The sequence below is a fragment of the Doryrhamphus excisus genome, chromosome 9 (genome assembly GCF_030265055.1).
Source record: "Doryrhamphus excisus isolate RoL2022-K1 chromosome 9, RoL_Dexc_1.0, whole genome shotgun sequence".
In the NCBI taxonomy this organism is placed as follows: domain Eukaryota; kingdom Metazoa; phylum Chordata; class Actinopteri; order Syngnathiformes; family Syngnathidae; genus Doryrhamphus; species Doryrhamphus excisus.
This window is the reverse complement of record NC_080474.1, coordinates 15,962,909-15,980,718: the sequence shown is the minus strand read 5'-3', so window position 1 is coordinate 15,980,718 and position 17,810 is coordinate 15,962,909. Positions and strand designations below refer to the sequence as shown.

The 17,810-nt window shown below is 42.1% G+C and overlaps 1 protein-coding gene across 1 annotated transcript; it reads left to right on the top strand.

Moving 5' to 3' along the window:
• Window positions 1-14,336: 14,336 nt before the first annotated feature.
• On the top strand, window positions 14,337-16,551 carry nr0b1 (nuclear receptor subfamily 0, group B, member 1). The gene is made up of 2 exons (XM_058082224.1): window positions 14,337-15,187; window positions 16,093-16,551. Exons 1-2 carry the CDS (start codon window positions 14,545-14,547, stop codon window positions 16,332-16,334), a joined length of 885 nt encoding a protein of 294 aa, XP_057938207.1. The 5' UTR covers window positions 14,337-14,544; the 3' UTR covers window positions 16,335-16,551.
• Window positions 16,552-17,810: the final 1,259 nt, after the last annotated feature.

The following is a 17,810-nucleotide window of genomic DNA, read 5'->3' as shown; positions in this document are numbered from 1 at the left end:
TTCAACACTGGTTCTCCATGAAATCCAAAGAAATACAGCTGGAATAGGTGCAGATTCTGGAAGCTCTATAAAGCTTTCTATTCCATACAAACAGGAAAAAATATTACATGTGGAGTACCCCAGGTGTCAATACTGAGACCAAAACTGTTTAACTTATTTACATCTGTAAAGTTACAAAAGACTTAAAGTTGGTATCATTTGCGGATGGTATTACTGCTTTTTGTTCTCGGGGAAGCACACAGAGCTAATTAAAAAGATCACTGGAAAAACTGCCATATTGAAAAGATAGTTTGATGGGATAATCCATATTATGCTGGAGCTTATCCCAGCTGACTTTGGCCCAGAGCGGAGGCATATGCTCTGGACTGGTCACCAGCCAATTACAGGGCTTGTAGACAAACAAACATTGTTATCATTCCATTTCTTACTGATTGCCAGGGAGAGGTCACATGTTTCTGCTGCGTTATGGTGAAGTGGCCAAAATTTTTCTTAACCTTTTAAAAGCCCGACAATGTATGACATACTTATTTGCAGAATAAACAGATTTTTTTTATGTAAAAAAAAGACAGATTAAAAAAAATTAAAACACCAATAAAAATATGTAATTTTAACAACAACCTTTTGAAATGTATTTAAACATTTCACAGTTTGTTTCATGCAAGAGCAAGAGGTTTAAAACGGGGCTTTAAAAGCCACTTATTTCAATGGCCTTGCTATTAAATCCACAAGGAGGTTACGCCTTTTCAGAGTGTTGCAAAAGTAACTTTCCTCGCTCACAAAGAGCTTTTAACATGTGGGGTGGCGGAGACAAGGCCGCTTGATTTCATATCAAACCCAAGGTCCTCCTCGCCACTCATTGTAGCTTTAACGCTGCTGCACCTTTTTATTATTTTTTTTTTTCAAAAGCTTTTAGTATGTTACCTTGTAAACTGCATCAGTCATATCATATAAACACACACACACAACACACACACATATACAGTATAAATATATATTTATATATATAGTGTTCAAAATTATTCAACCCCCACTGCAATAATGTGTTTTAGCAAGTTCGCCATTTATTTGGTCATCTTGTTTATAATCAGATCAAAGAAAGACTAGTAAATTTGACAAATGCAACTTAAACGACAGCAATATTTTTTGTAATATAATGAGGATAAGTAGTATAGAAAAACGGATGGATGCCAAAAAATGTCCTTTCTGTGATTACCACTAAATGATGACAAAATGATTCAATCCCATGGTCACATACGTCCTTAGTACTTAGTAAAACAACCTTTGGCAATAATAACGTTCTTCAGACGTGACACATAGCTTGACACAGGTTTCTTGCGGTGATCTACAGGAATTTTAGCCCATTATTTATGGAAAAATGGTAATGGTTTTATTTCATTTGAACATGCATCAGATTACAATTGAATGCATCACATAATTACTTCACAGTTCCACATGTCCAAAAGGAGTAGGAAGAAGCAAAGCTTATTAAATCCTAACCCTCCATCTGGTACTTTTACAATCAGTAACTGGTACATTTGTTCACTTCCTGCTTTCCTAATATAGTTTAAGTTAATTTTTATTTTTTTTTCAAATTTTTGTCACATACCGAAGTACGAGGTGATATGACCATACAATGACATAATGAGTACCGCTTGTATTGTTTCTTGAATTGGCTCATTGTTACTCAATCCATTCCATAGTTTGATTCCACATACTGAAATGCTATGGCTTTTTAACGTAGTCCTAGCATATAAGTGTTTCAAATTTAGTTCTTCCCTGAGATCATATTTCTCCTCTCTTGTAGAGAAGTATTGGCTGACATTTTTAGGTAATTAGTTATTTTTAGCCTTATGCAGTATTTTAGCTGCTTGAAGATAAACTACGTATATCAGCAAGTTAAAGTATTTCTGATTTGTGTCTTTTGAAATGTTCAATGCCTTTGCTATGTATATTATTTTTATTTATATCCATATCCTTGCATATGTAAAGACATGACCTCCTTTCTTGACTTCTTTGACCATTACCTGGACTTGGACACCATGTTGCAAAGACACCATTGACTGTCTAGAAGGAATATCACAGTGGTTTTAAATCTGCTGTATTGTTGCTCGTTATGGTTCTGTCCACATCACCACCGGACTGAAAACACCTGATTGAAACCTCTGTTCTTATGAGTGGTCATCTTTATAAGGGGTTGAATAATTTCATCAGGACACACACGCACACTATTACAGCAATAATGAAGCACTTTCCCCTGCTTTCGAACTGCAGTCTTGTGTGTTATTCCAGGTTACGCCTCATTGAGCTACCGAATGTGCAACTTGCCGAAACATTTAATGACAGTTGTGCTTTCTTGTGTGCATGTGTGTGATTGGCATGTCTGTACATTTCCTGGCCAGTTAGGCCCCGAAGGTCGCCTGGAGGGAGCCTGCTAACCTTGGCTACCAGGCCCCCGGCAGACAACCTTGACGGAAAAAGAGAGAGACAGAGAGCGAGGGCGAGGAACATGATGTGATAACGCGTGACCGTATATCACGGTGCACGGTAGCTGTATGAATGTGGGCGTTAACCGGCCGGCTAGGGAGTCGCTTATGGCCCGCCTACCAAACAAAGCGCGCTCTGACCCTATTTTGCTGAAGGTTACGATATGCTTTTATCCCTTTGTTACATGCCTGCTTTAATCTTTATCTTGATAACTGCGGGACCTTTATGCATCTCCTAATGTTTCCATCCTGCTGTCAGCTACTGTATGTAAGAAAGCTCTTCTACTCCTATGAGCTGCTACACACAAATAGGTGAAAATTTTATGTTTTCTCAAAGCATTTTGACCACAACTTATAGTCGAAAAACCAGTCGTAATAAAAGCTGTGGCTGCAGGCAACCTCCTGATGCAGTAATTTTTTAAAAATGTGCCACAAGATGGCAGGAGCTGCATTTGAAGGATTATGTGTGGTCAGCATCTAGCAGCTTGATCTACCTCTGCATGACCGTTAAATTGTTGCTATTCACATGTTGGTCTGAAACTGTGAGGAATTATGACACCATAACGGTAAATCCAATAACATAAAAATATACTCAAAATCATTGTAACTTGTAAATAAACATGCCGTCGATTGAATGGGATTTCTTCACTTTTTTTCAGAGGAAGACATTTTATGTGATGGTGGCACCTAATGTTTTCCTTTCCAATTTCACATGCACCAAAAAAACCCCTTATTATATTATACACAGTAGTGTATATACAGTAGTGTCCCTTGTAAATTTATGTAAAGTGTCTTTGAGTTTCCAGAAAAGCGCTATACAGATAAAATTTATTATTATTATTATTGTTATTATTATTATTATTATTATTATTATTATTCATTTTCTACCGCTTTTCCGCACGAGGGTCGTGGGGGGTGCTGGAGCCTATCCTAGCTGTCTTCGGGCGAGAGGCGGGGTACACCCTGGACTGGTCGCCAGCCAATCACAGGGCACATATAGACAAACAACCATTCACACTCACATTCATACCTATGGACAATTTGGAGTCGCCAATTAACCTAGCATGTTTTTGGAATGTGGGAGGAAACCGGAGTGTGTGTATATAATAATAATAATAATAATAATAATACTAATACTACTACTACTACTACTACTACTACTACTACTACAACTACTACTACTAATAATAATAATTATTATTATTATTAATATTAATTAACTTTGGCATCATTTAAGATGAGAATACAACATTTTAACTACTTTTATAGGTCAGGAAAGTGGAAAAAGCATAATAAGTGACAGTGTCAATCAAAACTGACTGACAAAACTTTCTATAAACTTGTATTAGTACTACTATTGTCTCTCTTTGGATTGTGTACCTTATGTCCGGGCCCGTGAGTGCATAAACATGATTGTGTAATACAAAGTAGGCCAGGGTCTATCACACACACACACACACACATGCATGCACACACACACACACACACACACACACACAGACACACATATATACAGCAAGAGAAAAGGTGTTTGTGTTTGAAATGATAAGTTGATTAAGTCCTCCAAAGCTGACTAAAAGCAGACAGACAGTGGGAGTTTCAATTCATCTTCATCCTTCACCTTCCTTTCAAAGAGCTTGCGTCCTTTATGAAGAGGTAAACAGGAAGTTCAACCACTGGCCTTGGCGGATACATAAGTATGACATCATGGACAGAATGGGGAAATATAACTGTGGAGTGGAACAACAATGTGACTGCTGCTGTCCATCTCGACTAGCAAGACTTAATGGATAAAAAACATGCAAAGAAAACTATTAGAAGGGACCTATTTTGCTTTTTCCATTTTTCTGACCTATAAATGTTATTAGAATGTTGTATTTTCGTGTTAAACAAAGGCAAAGTTTCAGATAAAGAGGTTTGCATTTTGCATTTGTGAACATTGTGTTGATTTTGTGTAAGTGGTTGTCTGTGTAGCATGATAGAGTGTGCATACATTCCAAGCTCGCTGATGTTTGGAGTCGCTAATAGCCTTTTTCCACCACCTGTCAGTGGTCTACCCGAATAGTCCTGCAAAAACTACCAGTAGTTCCGGAAGTCTTTGGGAACGATTGGGAGTGTGACCAACCACAGAAGCCAGGAAGCCAGCCGAGGGAATAAATAAAAACAGACTGTTTTGGAAATTCAAGGAAATACAGCTAGGGAAGGTGCAGATTCTGGAAGATCTAGAAAGCTTTCTGTGCGGGTAACATGTGTAGCTCTATATAGGAGTTTTGGGGAATTTAGGTTTTGTTGAAACTTGATGTGGCGGCACGGCGGGCGAGTGGTTAGCGCGCAGACCTCACAGCTAGGAGAACCAGGGTTCGATTCCATCTCTGTGTGGAGTTTGCATGTCCTCCCCGTGCATGCGTGGGTTTTCTCCGGGTACTCCGGTTTCCTCCCACATTCCAAAAACATGCTAGGTTAATTGGCGACTCCAAATTGTCCATAGGTATGAATGTGAGTGTGAATGGTTGTTTGTCTATATGTGCCTATATGTGATTGGCTGGCCACCAGTCCAGGGTGTACCCCACCTCTCGCCCCAAGACAGCTGGGATAGGCTCCAGCACCCCTGCGACCCTCGTGAGGAAAAGCGGTAGATGCTGCCTATTAAATGGAAAACTATAAATGTTTAATATTGAAAAAATCTATAATTTCAAAGAAAACATGCGTAAAAGCAGCTGAAAATACACTTTTGTTTTAAATCACAGAACTAAACAGTACTTAGTGTGTTTTGTGAGATTTAATTGATTCGCTTGGTGTCAAATGATATGAAGTACATGTGTTTTTGTTACGACGTCAAAATTAAAGTACCTGCTAATGAATTGACAAATGAAGGTTTAATTTTCATTTTTTTTGTTAGCTTTAATGATAATGGCTCATTTAAAAATGAAGGACAATTTATTAAATAAAAAAACAACACATCACTTCAAGACGCAATTACAACTTCTGCATGATTTTTTTTTTTTTTGCATCCTCGGAAGGGAAAAATAAACTTGTCACATTGTTTTTATTTCAATTCAAATGTATGAATTTTCCCCTCACCTTGGTGTGTCAACATCACGACGCCTCGCTCCTCCCGTTTTGTTTTTTTTTGCTGCTGCGTCTGGCCCGTCTACATCGTTATTAGTGTCGTAATTTACCTCCCTATGCAAACATGACCCTGTCCTTCAGATATTCAAACGGTAGTCACAGCGAGGCCAATAAAGAGCCAGATAAGAGGGACATAAATTATAGCTGGCCTCTTTCATATTTAACTAGTAGGCTAGCAGGCACGTCCTCCATGATTTTATCTGTGTGTATCTGTGTGTGTGTGTGTGTGTGTGTATGTGTTACAGTGACATATATTTGGATATTGCAGGAAGGGCAAACAAGGATGGCGACAAGTAAATGGAATATGCATATATAGAGAGAAGCGGGGGGCCACAAAAGCAATCTGCATTTTAATCGCCTGCACGTCTAAATGCATTTTTATGAGCCCCCCTCTGAATAAATAAATCCTTTGATATTTAGGTAAGTTATAGGAAGAAAATAAACGGAGCTATTTGAGGTGGTGGCGGACGGGTGAATGACCCATTCAACTTGGTGTGTTTGGTTTGATTAAAAGGAATTCTGGTGCGTTTTGGTGGAGTGTGAACACAATGATGTAAACTTTGGTGTGCATCAAAGAAGTGAACCGGGACCCCTTAAAAGGTGAGTCTCAGGCGAACTCTAGAGGAGTTTGGTTCACTGTTCACTTGAGCTGAAATGTGAAGCTGTCTTAAAAATGAATAATTTTGCTAGAATAAAGGCAAAATATAAAAAAGTTCCCATTTTAGAAAAATGACATTGTAATAATGCACGAAAGAGATTTTCCCAAGTCATTTTTTTCTGGTGAAAGTATGATTTTCCCAAGAAAATTACAAGACTATGATTTTAAAAAAAGTCATAATTTTACAAGAATAATGTCGTTAGATTAGAAGAAAAATGTCAATCTTATTTTTTGTGTTTAACTAAGAAGAAGACAGGTTCACAAATGACAAATATGTAAAAAAAAATGTGCTTTAAAAGTATATTTTAGAAGCTTTTGGTAAAATCTAAGCTGGTAAGCAGGGCAGGGCAGTCATGTATTAAATCACGGAAGCTCTTTAAACATATATTTTTGAAGCTTTTGCTGAAATCTATAAATCTATAAATAAATAAATAAATAAATAAATAAATAAATAAATAAATAAATAAATAAATAAATAAATAAATAAATAAATAAATAAATAAATAAATAAATAAATAAATAATCACAAGGCTGCCTTTGAATAAATAAATCTGTCATCTTTGCCGATTTAGGAAAGTTGCAGGAAAAAATAATAATTTAATAATAGGGCTAATTAGGGCTCGAGCACTGACAGTGCCAAAGCCCTATTGTAATCGTAATGTTTATTCAGGAAAAAAACGACATACCCCCCCTTACGTTTTTTTGTCAAAAATCACAAAATTTAAACTCTGGCATTTTATGCCATTTTTGGGTGCTTCTGGTGCCCCTGTTGAGTGTGTGTGAGGTTTCCACTGTGTTTTTGACCAGAAAAGTGCATTAGAAGCAAGTTGAAAAAAACTGGAAAAAAAACGACATATCCCCCCCTTACGTTTTTTGTCAAAAATCACAAAATTCAAACTCTGGCATTTCATGCAAGACTGGAGGGTGACCCTACCCACCAAAAAAAAATTTGAGACGATCCGACCATGCATAAGGAAGTTATGGCAGATATACATTTCCACCAGTTGATGGTGCTATAGAGTCCATCTGCTGTAACTTTCTTCTAAATGGTCAAATTGTCCCCAAATTTTTTATGGTGGGCTGGGTCAACCTCTGGTCTGTGACTGTGTGTGTACATAGACTCTATAGCACCACCAACTGGTGGAAATGTATATCGGCCGTAACTTCCCTATGCATGGTCGGATCGTCTCAAAATTTTTTATGGTGGGTTGGGCCGTCAAACAGGATATGACCACGTACCCGCCTTGGCACTGGTGTCGCCCCCTCCTGGTTGAAAATTATAAGTGTCGTATCTCCCTTGCGCCTTATCCGATTGCACCGTTTTGTTTTTTTTTCGACCGTCCGCGCGCCCATCCGCTCGCGCTTGTACCCCCTGACTTGCACGTGTACCGCAGACTCGAGCATACCCCCGAGCTGCGCCGGGGTGCTCGAGCCCGCTCATCACTGCTTGCAGTTTTAATTTAGTATGTAGTCGTGGGCGACTGAATGAGTCCATCAAAGTGGCACCGTAAGGTTTAATGTGTGCTGAACAGAACATGACCTTGGCATACAACCAAAGTACCCCCACACCCCCCCTCGACACGCACACACATGTACATCACAAACCCCTGGAGTTTCACTCAACCTTGGCTAATTAGCAAGCGTCCCCGTAGCATATGTTCACCACAGAGTGGATCAAGGACATTACATCTGCAGTGTCCCGCCTCTCTCTTCATGTTAGCATCACTTTGCTGTGCTATGGCCTCCAGTACGGTCACTTTACTTTGGACTCAACTTGCTGGTTCACGTTGCATAGTTACCTGTTATGGTACAGTATTGACAATAACAATAGTATCAATACAGCAATTAAGTTGACGTATTGAAAGAAGCTGGGAAAAGGGCAAAGCGGTGAGAGACAGCCTGGCGGGATGCAAGAGCAGGCCAGGAGATGATTGGCTGTTAGAGTAGGCAGGGCTAGTGACATTAAAAATGAATGGCAAAGAAATTTACGGTTAATCCATGTGATCAATATCATCTAATTTCACTCATTGATGATCGGTATCGGCAGCATAAAACCAAAGAGTATTTGTAGTTGTTGATCATGATCATTCTGATATTATCAGAATTTGGTGTTGCAAGTAAGTTAAAATGTTGATTTTGATTTTATTATATTTATTCAGCCTCGTTTTCTCGCTCATGCACAAACACACACTTTCGCAATGCTGTAAGTCGCTGACACGAGTCCTTGGAGAGTGCAGTATTCAATTTGTAACTATTATGGAGACAAGGACGGCGTCCTTTATGTCCGCAGCCACGAGGATAAAATGGAGGCAGTTGTCATGGCAACCGCCAGAAGAGCGCCCAACAAATCAACAAACAATGCGCTGCAAGACTTTTGCAGGGGCGCCATTTTAATGCAAAGCCTTGAATCATACAAAGTTGTCCTCTTATGTTGCCGAGGGCCCGTCTTTGAGTGTCTGTGGGTGTCAGAGCCCAAAGAGTTGGATGAAAAACAAAAAACACAAACCTTGTGTTCCTCCTCAAGGCCATCCCAGGAGGAAACGTGCCAGAGAACTGTCGTCTTTATGGTCACGGCAACCTCCCGGTTTTGCTGGTGAGGTCAAGCCTTGGAGAAACGCTTAGCGCTGCACAAGCGCATGGGAAAAACAAAGCGGAATTCACTTGAGCAGTCTGTACATGTTGAAGGAGAAGTCACTCTGCTTTGAAATGAGACGCTCCTTGTTGACTTTGTCAGACTTTCTTATTTCACTTGCATGCTTGCTCTCATTTGAATGACTCTTTTATTTTTATTTCTGCAACTAATCACCTTTAACATATTAAAAAATGCACGAATTCACCTTGTTTCCTGGCAAAAAAGTACGTGGGTCAAAGACGAGACGTCTCAATTTCAGTGTTCAAGGCATATTTATTATGTAAAAACATTTTCAAATTCTACTTTAAATTACTCCTCTTTACTTACTCATAGGGCCATAGGGATATTTAGCGGGGTACACCCTGGACTGGTCGCCAGCCAATCACAGGGCACATATAGACAAACAACCATTCACACTCACATTCATACCTATGGACAATTTGGAGTCGCCAATTAACCTAGCATGTTTTTGGAATGTGGGAGGAAACCGGAGTACCGAGAGAAAACCCACACATGCACGGGGAGAACATGCAAACTCCACACAGAGATGGCCGAGGGTGGAATTGAACCCTGGTCTCCTAGCTGTGAGGTCTGCACGCTAACCACTAGGACGCCATGCAGCCTCTTATAGAAATATATAATTTATTTATGTATTATTCATTCATTCATTTTCTACCGCTTTTTCCTCACGAGGGTCGCGGGGGTGCTGGAGCCTATCCTAGCTGTCTTCAGGCGAGAGGCGGGGTACACCCTGGACTGGTCGCCAGCCAATCACAGGGCACATATAGACAAACAACCATTCACACTCACATTCATACCTATGGACAATTTGGAGTCGCCAATTAACCTAGCATGTTTTTGGAATGTGGGAGGAAACCGGAGAACTGGGAGAAAACCCACTCATGCACGGGGAGAACATGCAAACTCCATACAGAGATGGCCGAGGGTGGAATTGAACCCTGGTCTGCACGTTAACCACTCGAACACCATGCAGCCTCTTATAGAAACACTGAAATTAAATTGTATATTCTCTTTTTTTAAATAAATATAGAAATAGATAACCCACAATGATGCTATAACTGAAGTCAAAGGTACCAAAAGTCGTTCAATTCCGTACATGCCGACCTACTTCTCACAATTCTCATCTTCCAACTTTCTCCCTTGATGCAAGAAATCTACTGGTTTGAAAGTGTATTTGAGCCAGGATGTAGCTGTGGTCAAGAGTCATAGTTATGTCACAAAATGTGTCGAAACACACTACTACTACTACCCTACGATGTCTGCTATACTGTACCTGAGCTACTATTTTTCTGACAAATACACCAAATGTTGGCGCTGTTATAAAACCCAGTAACGATTGTTTGAAAAACATGGTCGCCTTCAAGCAGGGGGCACAGACTTGGCAACTAATTGTACGGTAAGTCCTTCGGCATTTGTGTAATTATAATAAAGCTTCAAGGATATCTGTATTACTTGTATGCTAGCATGTATTCCAAAGCACCTTGACCACAACCCATAAGGGGGGGCCAGAAATGTCATCAAAAATATTAGGACACCCTGTGGTCCTTTACGGCTCTCTTCCTTTGATTTCTGCCTTTATCGTTGCAAGAAGCCAATTGGATTCTAAAGGATGTTAGAGCGGAAATAGCAGAGATAGCAGTGGTCAAAGGTCACACGAGAGCATGTTTTGGTGTTTTTGCAGCTTGAAGAAGAATCAACAACACAGTGCGCTCCACAGGCTCACATGTTTTTGCTGTAGATGAAAAGACACAAAGAAGACTTTGTACAGAAGTCAAACGGAGGTGTACTGTTGGAGGCGCTCAACAAGACATAATGTCATGTCTCCTTGAGACAGCAGCATTTTTATAAATGCTGCCGGCTGGGCCTTGAGCGCGGCAAGAGAAGAAGTGAGTGAAGGCTGTTTATCCCGCGGCGGCCTTGATATAAACATGTGAAAAAGCTCTCTGGTTTCTTTCGCCACTCCATCAATGCAAAGATATTCAGCCTGGCTACAATGCCGCTAGAAGTTTCTTTTTTCAGACCCCCCCCTCCCCCTTCCCCCATTCACCACGGCGACCTTCGTTGCGATGTGAGGTGGGCGCAGAGGTCGCGCTTGCTGCTTGTACATGAATGTGAACATCACCCTCATCTGTCCTCCACACAAAAGACAACAAAACCCTGAAGAGTTTCGCTAACAGTTAACAGAGCTGCTGGCTCACATGCTGCGCTACACCTGCTCCAGCTGCAGCTTGGCTTTAAAAGCCTTTTTTTGTTTAAATTAAATCATGGAATACGAAAGGAAAATATAACTTTTTTTTTCCCATAAGACTAACACTTTTTGGGCTCTAATTTTGTGGAGCGTGGAGAGCAAGACTGCGCCGCGCCAGACTGCGCCGCGCCAGACTGCGCCGCGCCAGACTGCGCCGCGCCAGACTGCGCCGCGCCAGACTGCGCCGCGCCAGACTGCGCCGCGCCAGACTGCGCCGCGCCAGACTGCGCCGCGCCAGACTGCGCCGCGCCACACTGCGCCGCGCCACACTGCGCCACTCACATTATTTGCAATGTGCGCTGGCCACACCCTGTTGGCGTGGCACAAGGCAGGTGCGCCACACCTGGTATACCACTTTTTATGTGGTATTATATATATATTTATTCATTCATTCATTTTCTAACGCTTTTCCTCACGAGGGTCGCTGTCTTTGGGCGAGAGGTGGGGTACACCCTGGATTGGTCGCCAGCCAATCACAGGGCACATATAGACAAACAACCATTCACACTCACATTCATACCTATGGACAATTTGGAGTCACCAATTTACCAGGGTTCAAATCCACCCTCGGCCATCTGGGTGTGGAGTTTGCATGTTCTCCCTGTGCATGCGTGAGTTTTCTCCGGGTACTCCGGTTTCCTCCCACATTCCAAAAACATGCTAGGTTAATTGGCGACTCCAAATTGTCCATAGGTATGAATGTGAGTGTGAATGGTTGTTTGTCTATATGTGCCCTGTGATTGGCTGGCGACCAGTCCAGGGTGTACCCCGCCTCTCGCCCGAAGACAGCTGGGATAGGCTCCAGCAACCCCCGCGACCCTGAATGAATGAATGAATGAATGAATGGCAAGTCTGGGCTTTTCGACCCAACTTCAAAACGGGAAGGAAGATGGAAGAAGATACTGTAAAAAGCTAATGACCATTAGCACCACAATACACAAAGGTACCCCACTTGAAAAGGCACCCTATACAAAAGTATGCTGCAAAGTGGGATGGTATCAATGAACTCAACAGAGTTCTGCAGTTGATCTGATGCAATGCATGAAGTCAACAACAGCGGACTGTGTTGTTTATGGATGATAACGTACGAGTATGCATATTAGTGGCTTACAGCGCGTTACCCCTCCAACACTACCAATGTCAACTGTTAGAAACACATGCTTTATTTACTCAGACCATCCAGCTAGTAGTCTGTTGTCCCTCTGAGGAGCAATTAGGCTTAAGCGCTAATTCATCTGCCTTATCCTGGCCTGTCTTCTCCAGTCCAGGCCTGCTGCAGCTCCTCATTCCTCTTCAGTGACAAAGGCAAGGAGAGCACTGAGTCATGACTTCATAATTCACCAGCTCCTGTTTTCTCGGTTAAATCAATATCAGCGTGTCCGAGTCAAGGTTGTTGGCTGGCCTTCACAGCTCGCCTCTCCCTGCCTCTTTCTCAGGGAAAAAAAAAATCGTATAAATTGTCCCTAAAATAATTAAGCCTTCACATCTGTCAGTGGACTATATAGTATATATATATTTTTTGGAGCGCCTTCCTGCCTGATAAACAGCGCTGACGAAGCGTCAAGGTAATGCCACAGAGAGAACTGAGGGTTCACTTTTGCTGAATGGACTTTCAGGACTTGGGGGAGCAAAATGTGGCAGATTTCAGACCAGGGATGTTCTGATCAGGGTTTTGGAATGGAATGGTCTATATTGTCATTATACAAGACGCACAACACGATTGGAGAGCTTCTCCTTTCAGTGCAATAGTCAAGTTAAAAAAGTATACAAAAAGTAGAGTAAAAAAAAAAACAGTTTAACAAGATATATAGTATATGCTGCAGATACCGATCCTAATAATCCAAAAAGTGAAAAAAGTCTGATTTTAAAAGTGAAAAAATAATATGACTCTCATAAAGACAGGAAGTCCCGCACACGACAGATATTCTTGTTCTTGATACTGCAGTGGAGACGAAGTTGATCAAGTGGATGTGATTGGCGTTATGAAGCGAGTATCAGCCGAAATCGATACTCTGCTTTTTTTTTTACTGATATCAGCCAATCCTGATTGATCGGCGAACCCCTATTTGAGACACACTGTGGATCACTCCATTACAGAACGCTCTGTAAACACAACTTCCTAACTTTGTGAATTATTTTGAGTTACTTCTATTATGCAAGGTGGTGGTAATCATTAATAATTGGCGAGAGTCAGCAAAAGCATTTACTGAATGATGAAGCTGCTTTTGGTTTCCATTGAATTACCCTATCGATATTGGGGTGGGATTTAATAAGTTTTACTTCTTCCCACTCCATTTAGAGCTTTCAATGTGTTATTGTTATTATTGTTTCTTCTTGCTCAAGACTGTTGTGGTCTTGATTGTGCTGGTTTGTGTGTATTTTGTTGTATGTTTGCATTTTGTTGTTTTTTTTGATCGAAATAAAATGACAAACAAACAAACATGTGTAGGTTTTGACTTAGTGTTTTTTGTAGTATTTTTAGCATTGGTATGTTCTTCCATGTTCTTCCACGGCGGTCGAGTGGTTAGCGCGCAGACCTCACAGCTAGGAGACCAGGGTTCAATTCCACCCTCGGCCATCTCTGTGTAGAGATCTCCCCGTGCATGCGTGGGTTTTCTCCGGGTACTCCGGTTTCCTCCCACATTCCAAAAACATGCTAGGTTAATTGGCGACTCCAAATTGTCCATAGGTATGAATGTGAGTGTGAATGGTTGTTTGTCTATATGTGCCCTGGTGACCAGTCCAGGGTGTACCCCGCCTCTCGCCTGAAGACAGCTGGGATAGGCTCCAGCACCCCCGCGACCCTCGTGAGGAAAAAGCGGTAGAAAATGAATGAATGTTCTTCCATGACACAAAATAGAGGCTATCTTTCATCAGGTGCAAACTTTCCAACTGGCTATCCAAAATCTATAACTTTTCTTGAAAGTTTACAACTTGCTTTCCTGTAGTTTATATTTCCAGTTTGGGCCTCCTAGTCATCGTAATCACACGCTACTTTTGTTACTGTTGTAACAATGCGATAACATCTTTGTGTTTGTCATATTAGTTGTTTGGCCTTGGATAAGATTTATGCTTCAGTGAATTGTTTGCGAACTTTTACTTGGCAATGGCGGTGTGAGGAGGCGGAGCTCGATACAGTGAAACGTAAAGAGAGAGAGCGAGGAAGAGGAATAGAAGGAGGAGGTGCCACAGCTCGGAGGAGGCGGAGAGAGCATCGACTCTGAGGGAGGAAAAAAAAAACATCTGAGAAAGTGCAGGCAGAGACGGGAGCTGTTGCCCTTCAATCGGAGGGGCTATCTGAAGCTAAAACAAACAGCGCCTCCTCCGCACTGACCTCCCCCGAGGGACGCGCCGCGCTCTCCGGGCAGCGGTCATGGCCACGCTGGAGGGCTGCCGCTGTCGGGGTGCCAGCCTCCGAAACAACAACACCAGCATTCTCTACAGTATTTTGAAGAGCGACAGAGAAGAAGAACAACAAGAAACGCTACACAACTTACTCCACAGGTCCGCCGCCTCAGCTTCCTCCGGGCCGGCCTGGCAGCAGGAGCCTCCTCGGCAGCAGCAGGCGTGCTCGTGCGGGGCGACTCGGCGCCGCGGGGTCCTCCGGTCCCCGCAGGTGACGTGCAAAGCCGCGTCCGCCATCCTGGTCAAGACGCTCCGCTTCGTCAAGAACGTCCCTTGCTTCCGGGAGCTGCCGGAGGACGAGCAGGTGGTCCTGATCCGGAGCGGCTGGGCGCCCCTGCTGGTGCTGGGACTGGCGCAGGACCGCGTGGACTTTGAGACCACGGAGACGGTGGAACCCAGCATGCTGCAAAGGATCCTAACCGGGGTACCGGGCGCGGCCCAGAGCGAAGCGGCGGTGGCAGCGGCAGCCGCCGGTCCGAGCAGAGGCGGAGGGGCCGGCGTGTCTGTGGCGGACATCGAGACCATTAAAGGCTTCCTGAAGAAGTGCTGGAGTGTGGACATCAGCACCAAGGAGTACGCCTACCTGAAGGGAGCCGTGCTTTTTAATCCGGGTACGTTGACGGAGTCAGAGAGGATCGTACATGGGGGAAACTCTGGGCTCTTAACCTCACATGGACCCCCCAAAATTTAAACATGTATCCCCTATTCACCTGGAAGCATTTACAAGTTAATAATAATAATAATATAATGTAAAAAGTGAGTTTTTTAGTGAGTTAGACTTCAGTGGCCATGACAATAAATACACCTGATCAACACTAAACTCAGAAAAACCCCAATTCCAATATTGCAAAAATGTATGAAATGAAAATATTTTTATTTCTCAAAATAATGGACATAAATACTGTATCATTAGTATGTGTGATATTTTAAAAATAAAATATCTAAAAAATATTTTAAATTAAATGTTAAACTTTCAGTTTGTTTACATTGTTCACCTTCCTTGGCCATAACATTAGGTACACCCACCCAACCAAGATACAACCAAATAATTCAACATTACATAAACTGCAAAAATCCATCAAATTAAATTATTTTAGTTATTTTTTTAACTAACAGACACAAATATTACAATATAGTAGTATGTGTAGTATTAAAAATAACTATGTGATCAATTAAAAAATACCCACTACTCATATTCAAATATATTATAATCTATAGTTCATGGACCATAATATTAGGTACACCTGCTCAAGCAATCCCAAAGATACTGTCTTAACTTGGGTCACATTGTGAGATCCCATCTGCCTTTGGGGCGAGAGGCGGGGTACACCCTGGACAACCTTTTACACTCACAGCTCATGTATTGGGTCTACGTGTACCTAATGTTATGTCCAGTGACCCTAACTATGATCCTGCCTTCACTATTTGTTATCATCATGTGGGTTCTTGTACCAGTCTCTAACTGTTGATTTCCCATCACCTCCATCGCCTCCTATGCATCTCACCTTCCTTGCAGATCTGGAGGGTCTTCGCTGTCTCCCGTATATCCAGTCCCTGCGCCGCGAGGCCCACCAGGCCCTCAACGAGCACGTTAGATTGATCCACCGTGAGGACAACACACGCTTCGCTAAGCTGCTCATCGCTTTGTCCATGCTGAGGTCCATCAACCCGTCGGTGGTGGCCCAGCTCTTCTTCAAGCCCATAATCGGCAGCGTCAACATCGAGGAGGTCCTCATGGAGATGTTCTATGGAAAGTAGTAAGGACCACCCTTCCAGCTGCTGGAGAGGCTCTTATTATTATTGGAAAAAAAGGGCTGAAGAAACTGACCGAAAAGGGGAAAAAAATGAATGAATGACACAAGCTGGAGGGAACGTTAGAAAACAAAGTATAAAGCAGCTTAACTTATTTGTTTTATATAAACTATTTTTCTAAAATAAAAATGTCTCATTGGAGTGTTTTTTTTTTTACTGACACACTTTTTTCCATGTCTATACACTGTACACGCAGATATCACTTACTGGCTGATTGAGCAAGCTGTTTTCTCACCAATCTCACCTTGAGCCAATTTAGGTCATACAGAGTCAGGCTAGGAGCTTGTTGACACACTGATAAAGGTCTAGTCTAGTGTGCCACTTTACAAAGACAGGTCATCTTATATTCTGCTGAAATGAAACGGAATGAAATATGAGTCCGCTATGATGCAGAATAGCACTGTGTAAAAACACTAGTCAAAGATCTACACTGTATGACGTAGCGCATACTGCAATAAACAAGTTAAAGATCCTCTTTATGACAGTTTTTAAGGACCCCCAAAAAACAAAACACTAGTCAAAAGTTCTGAAAAAGTCAGGTTGTCTTATATTTCGATGACAGTTGCATGGTTCTAATAGGGAATATGAGCTGGGATTAGACCATCATGAGACAGGTTACTTTTATCCTATTGATGATGTGCTGGTCCAATAGTAATCCTGCTTCTACATGCAAGGTGACACAATACAACTTCTGAAGCCAAGCGGGTGTAGAAGAATATGACATATTGCAGTGAGGAAAGATGAGGAAAATGCACATTTGGACACAAGGAGTTGCTGCTGCCTGGGAATGTTTGGGAATGTTTGTCAATAATGCACTTTACCTTCAAAATGTACATTATTTTGTTTTGACAGAATAATTATACTACATGCAGTTCTTCTAAATTTTTTATTCATTTTCTACTGCTTATCCTCATGAGGGTCGTGGGCGTGCTGGAGCCTATCCCAGCTGTCTTTGGGCGAGAGGCGGGACTGGTCGCCAGCCAATCACAGGGCACATATAGACAAACACGCAGTCACATTCAAACCTATGGACAATTTGCAGTCACTAATTAACCTCTGGCGCCGAATTAATGTATGCTTGGCATGTTGCCATGTTGCCGTTTTCGGTGCCATAGCAAGCTACTACGCGCCAATCTTTGGCATGAACTGGCACCAACTGGTGCCGGACCAGTGGACTCCTAGCACCATTACATTCCAGTGGATTCTAATCGGTGGATTTGGTTCCACTTGGTGGACAATTTGCGGTAATTGCTTGATGCAAGTGGCACAAAGAAGATTTTAAACATTTTGAAAATTTCCTGCTGCCAAACTCAAATTTTGTTATGAGCCACCATGAGCCAGTTGGGAGGCAGTTTAAGCCACTCGGCACCTTATTGGCGTCACTAGGCGCCACAGCAAATTGCATTGCCGCAAAGTGGCACC

Excerpts from the sequence above, each read along its gene's own strand:
- nr0b1 (XM_058082224.1), top strand. The coding sequence starts at position 14,545 with ATGGCCACGCTGGAGGGCTGCCGCTGTCGGGGTGCCAGCCTCCGAAAC. Across the intron at positions 15,188-16,092 it reads AGCCGTGCTTTTTAATCCGG|ATCTGGAGGGTCTTCGCTGT; the intron begins GTACGTTGACGG and ends CCTTCCTTGCAG.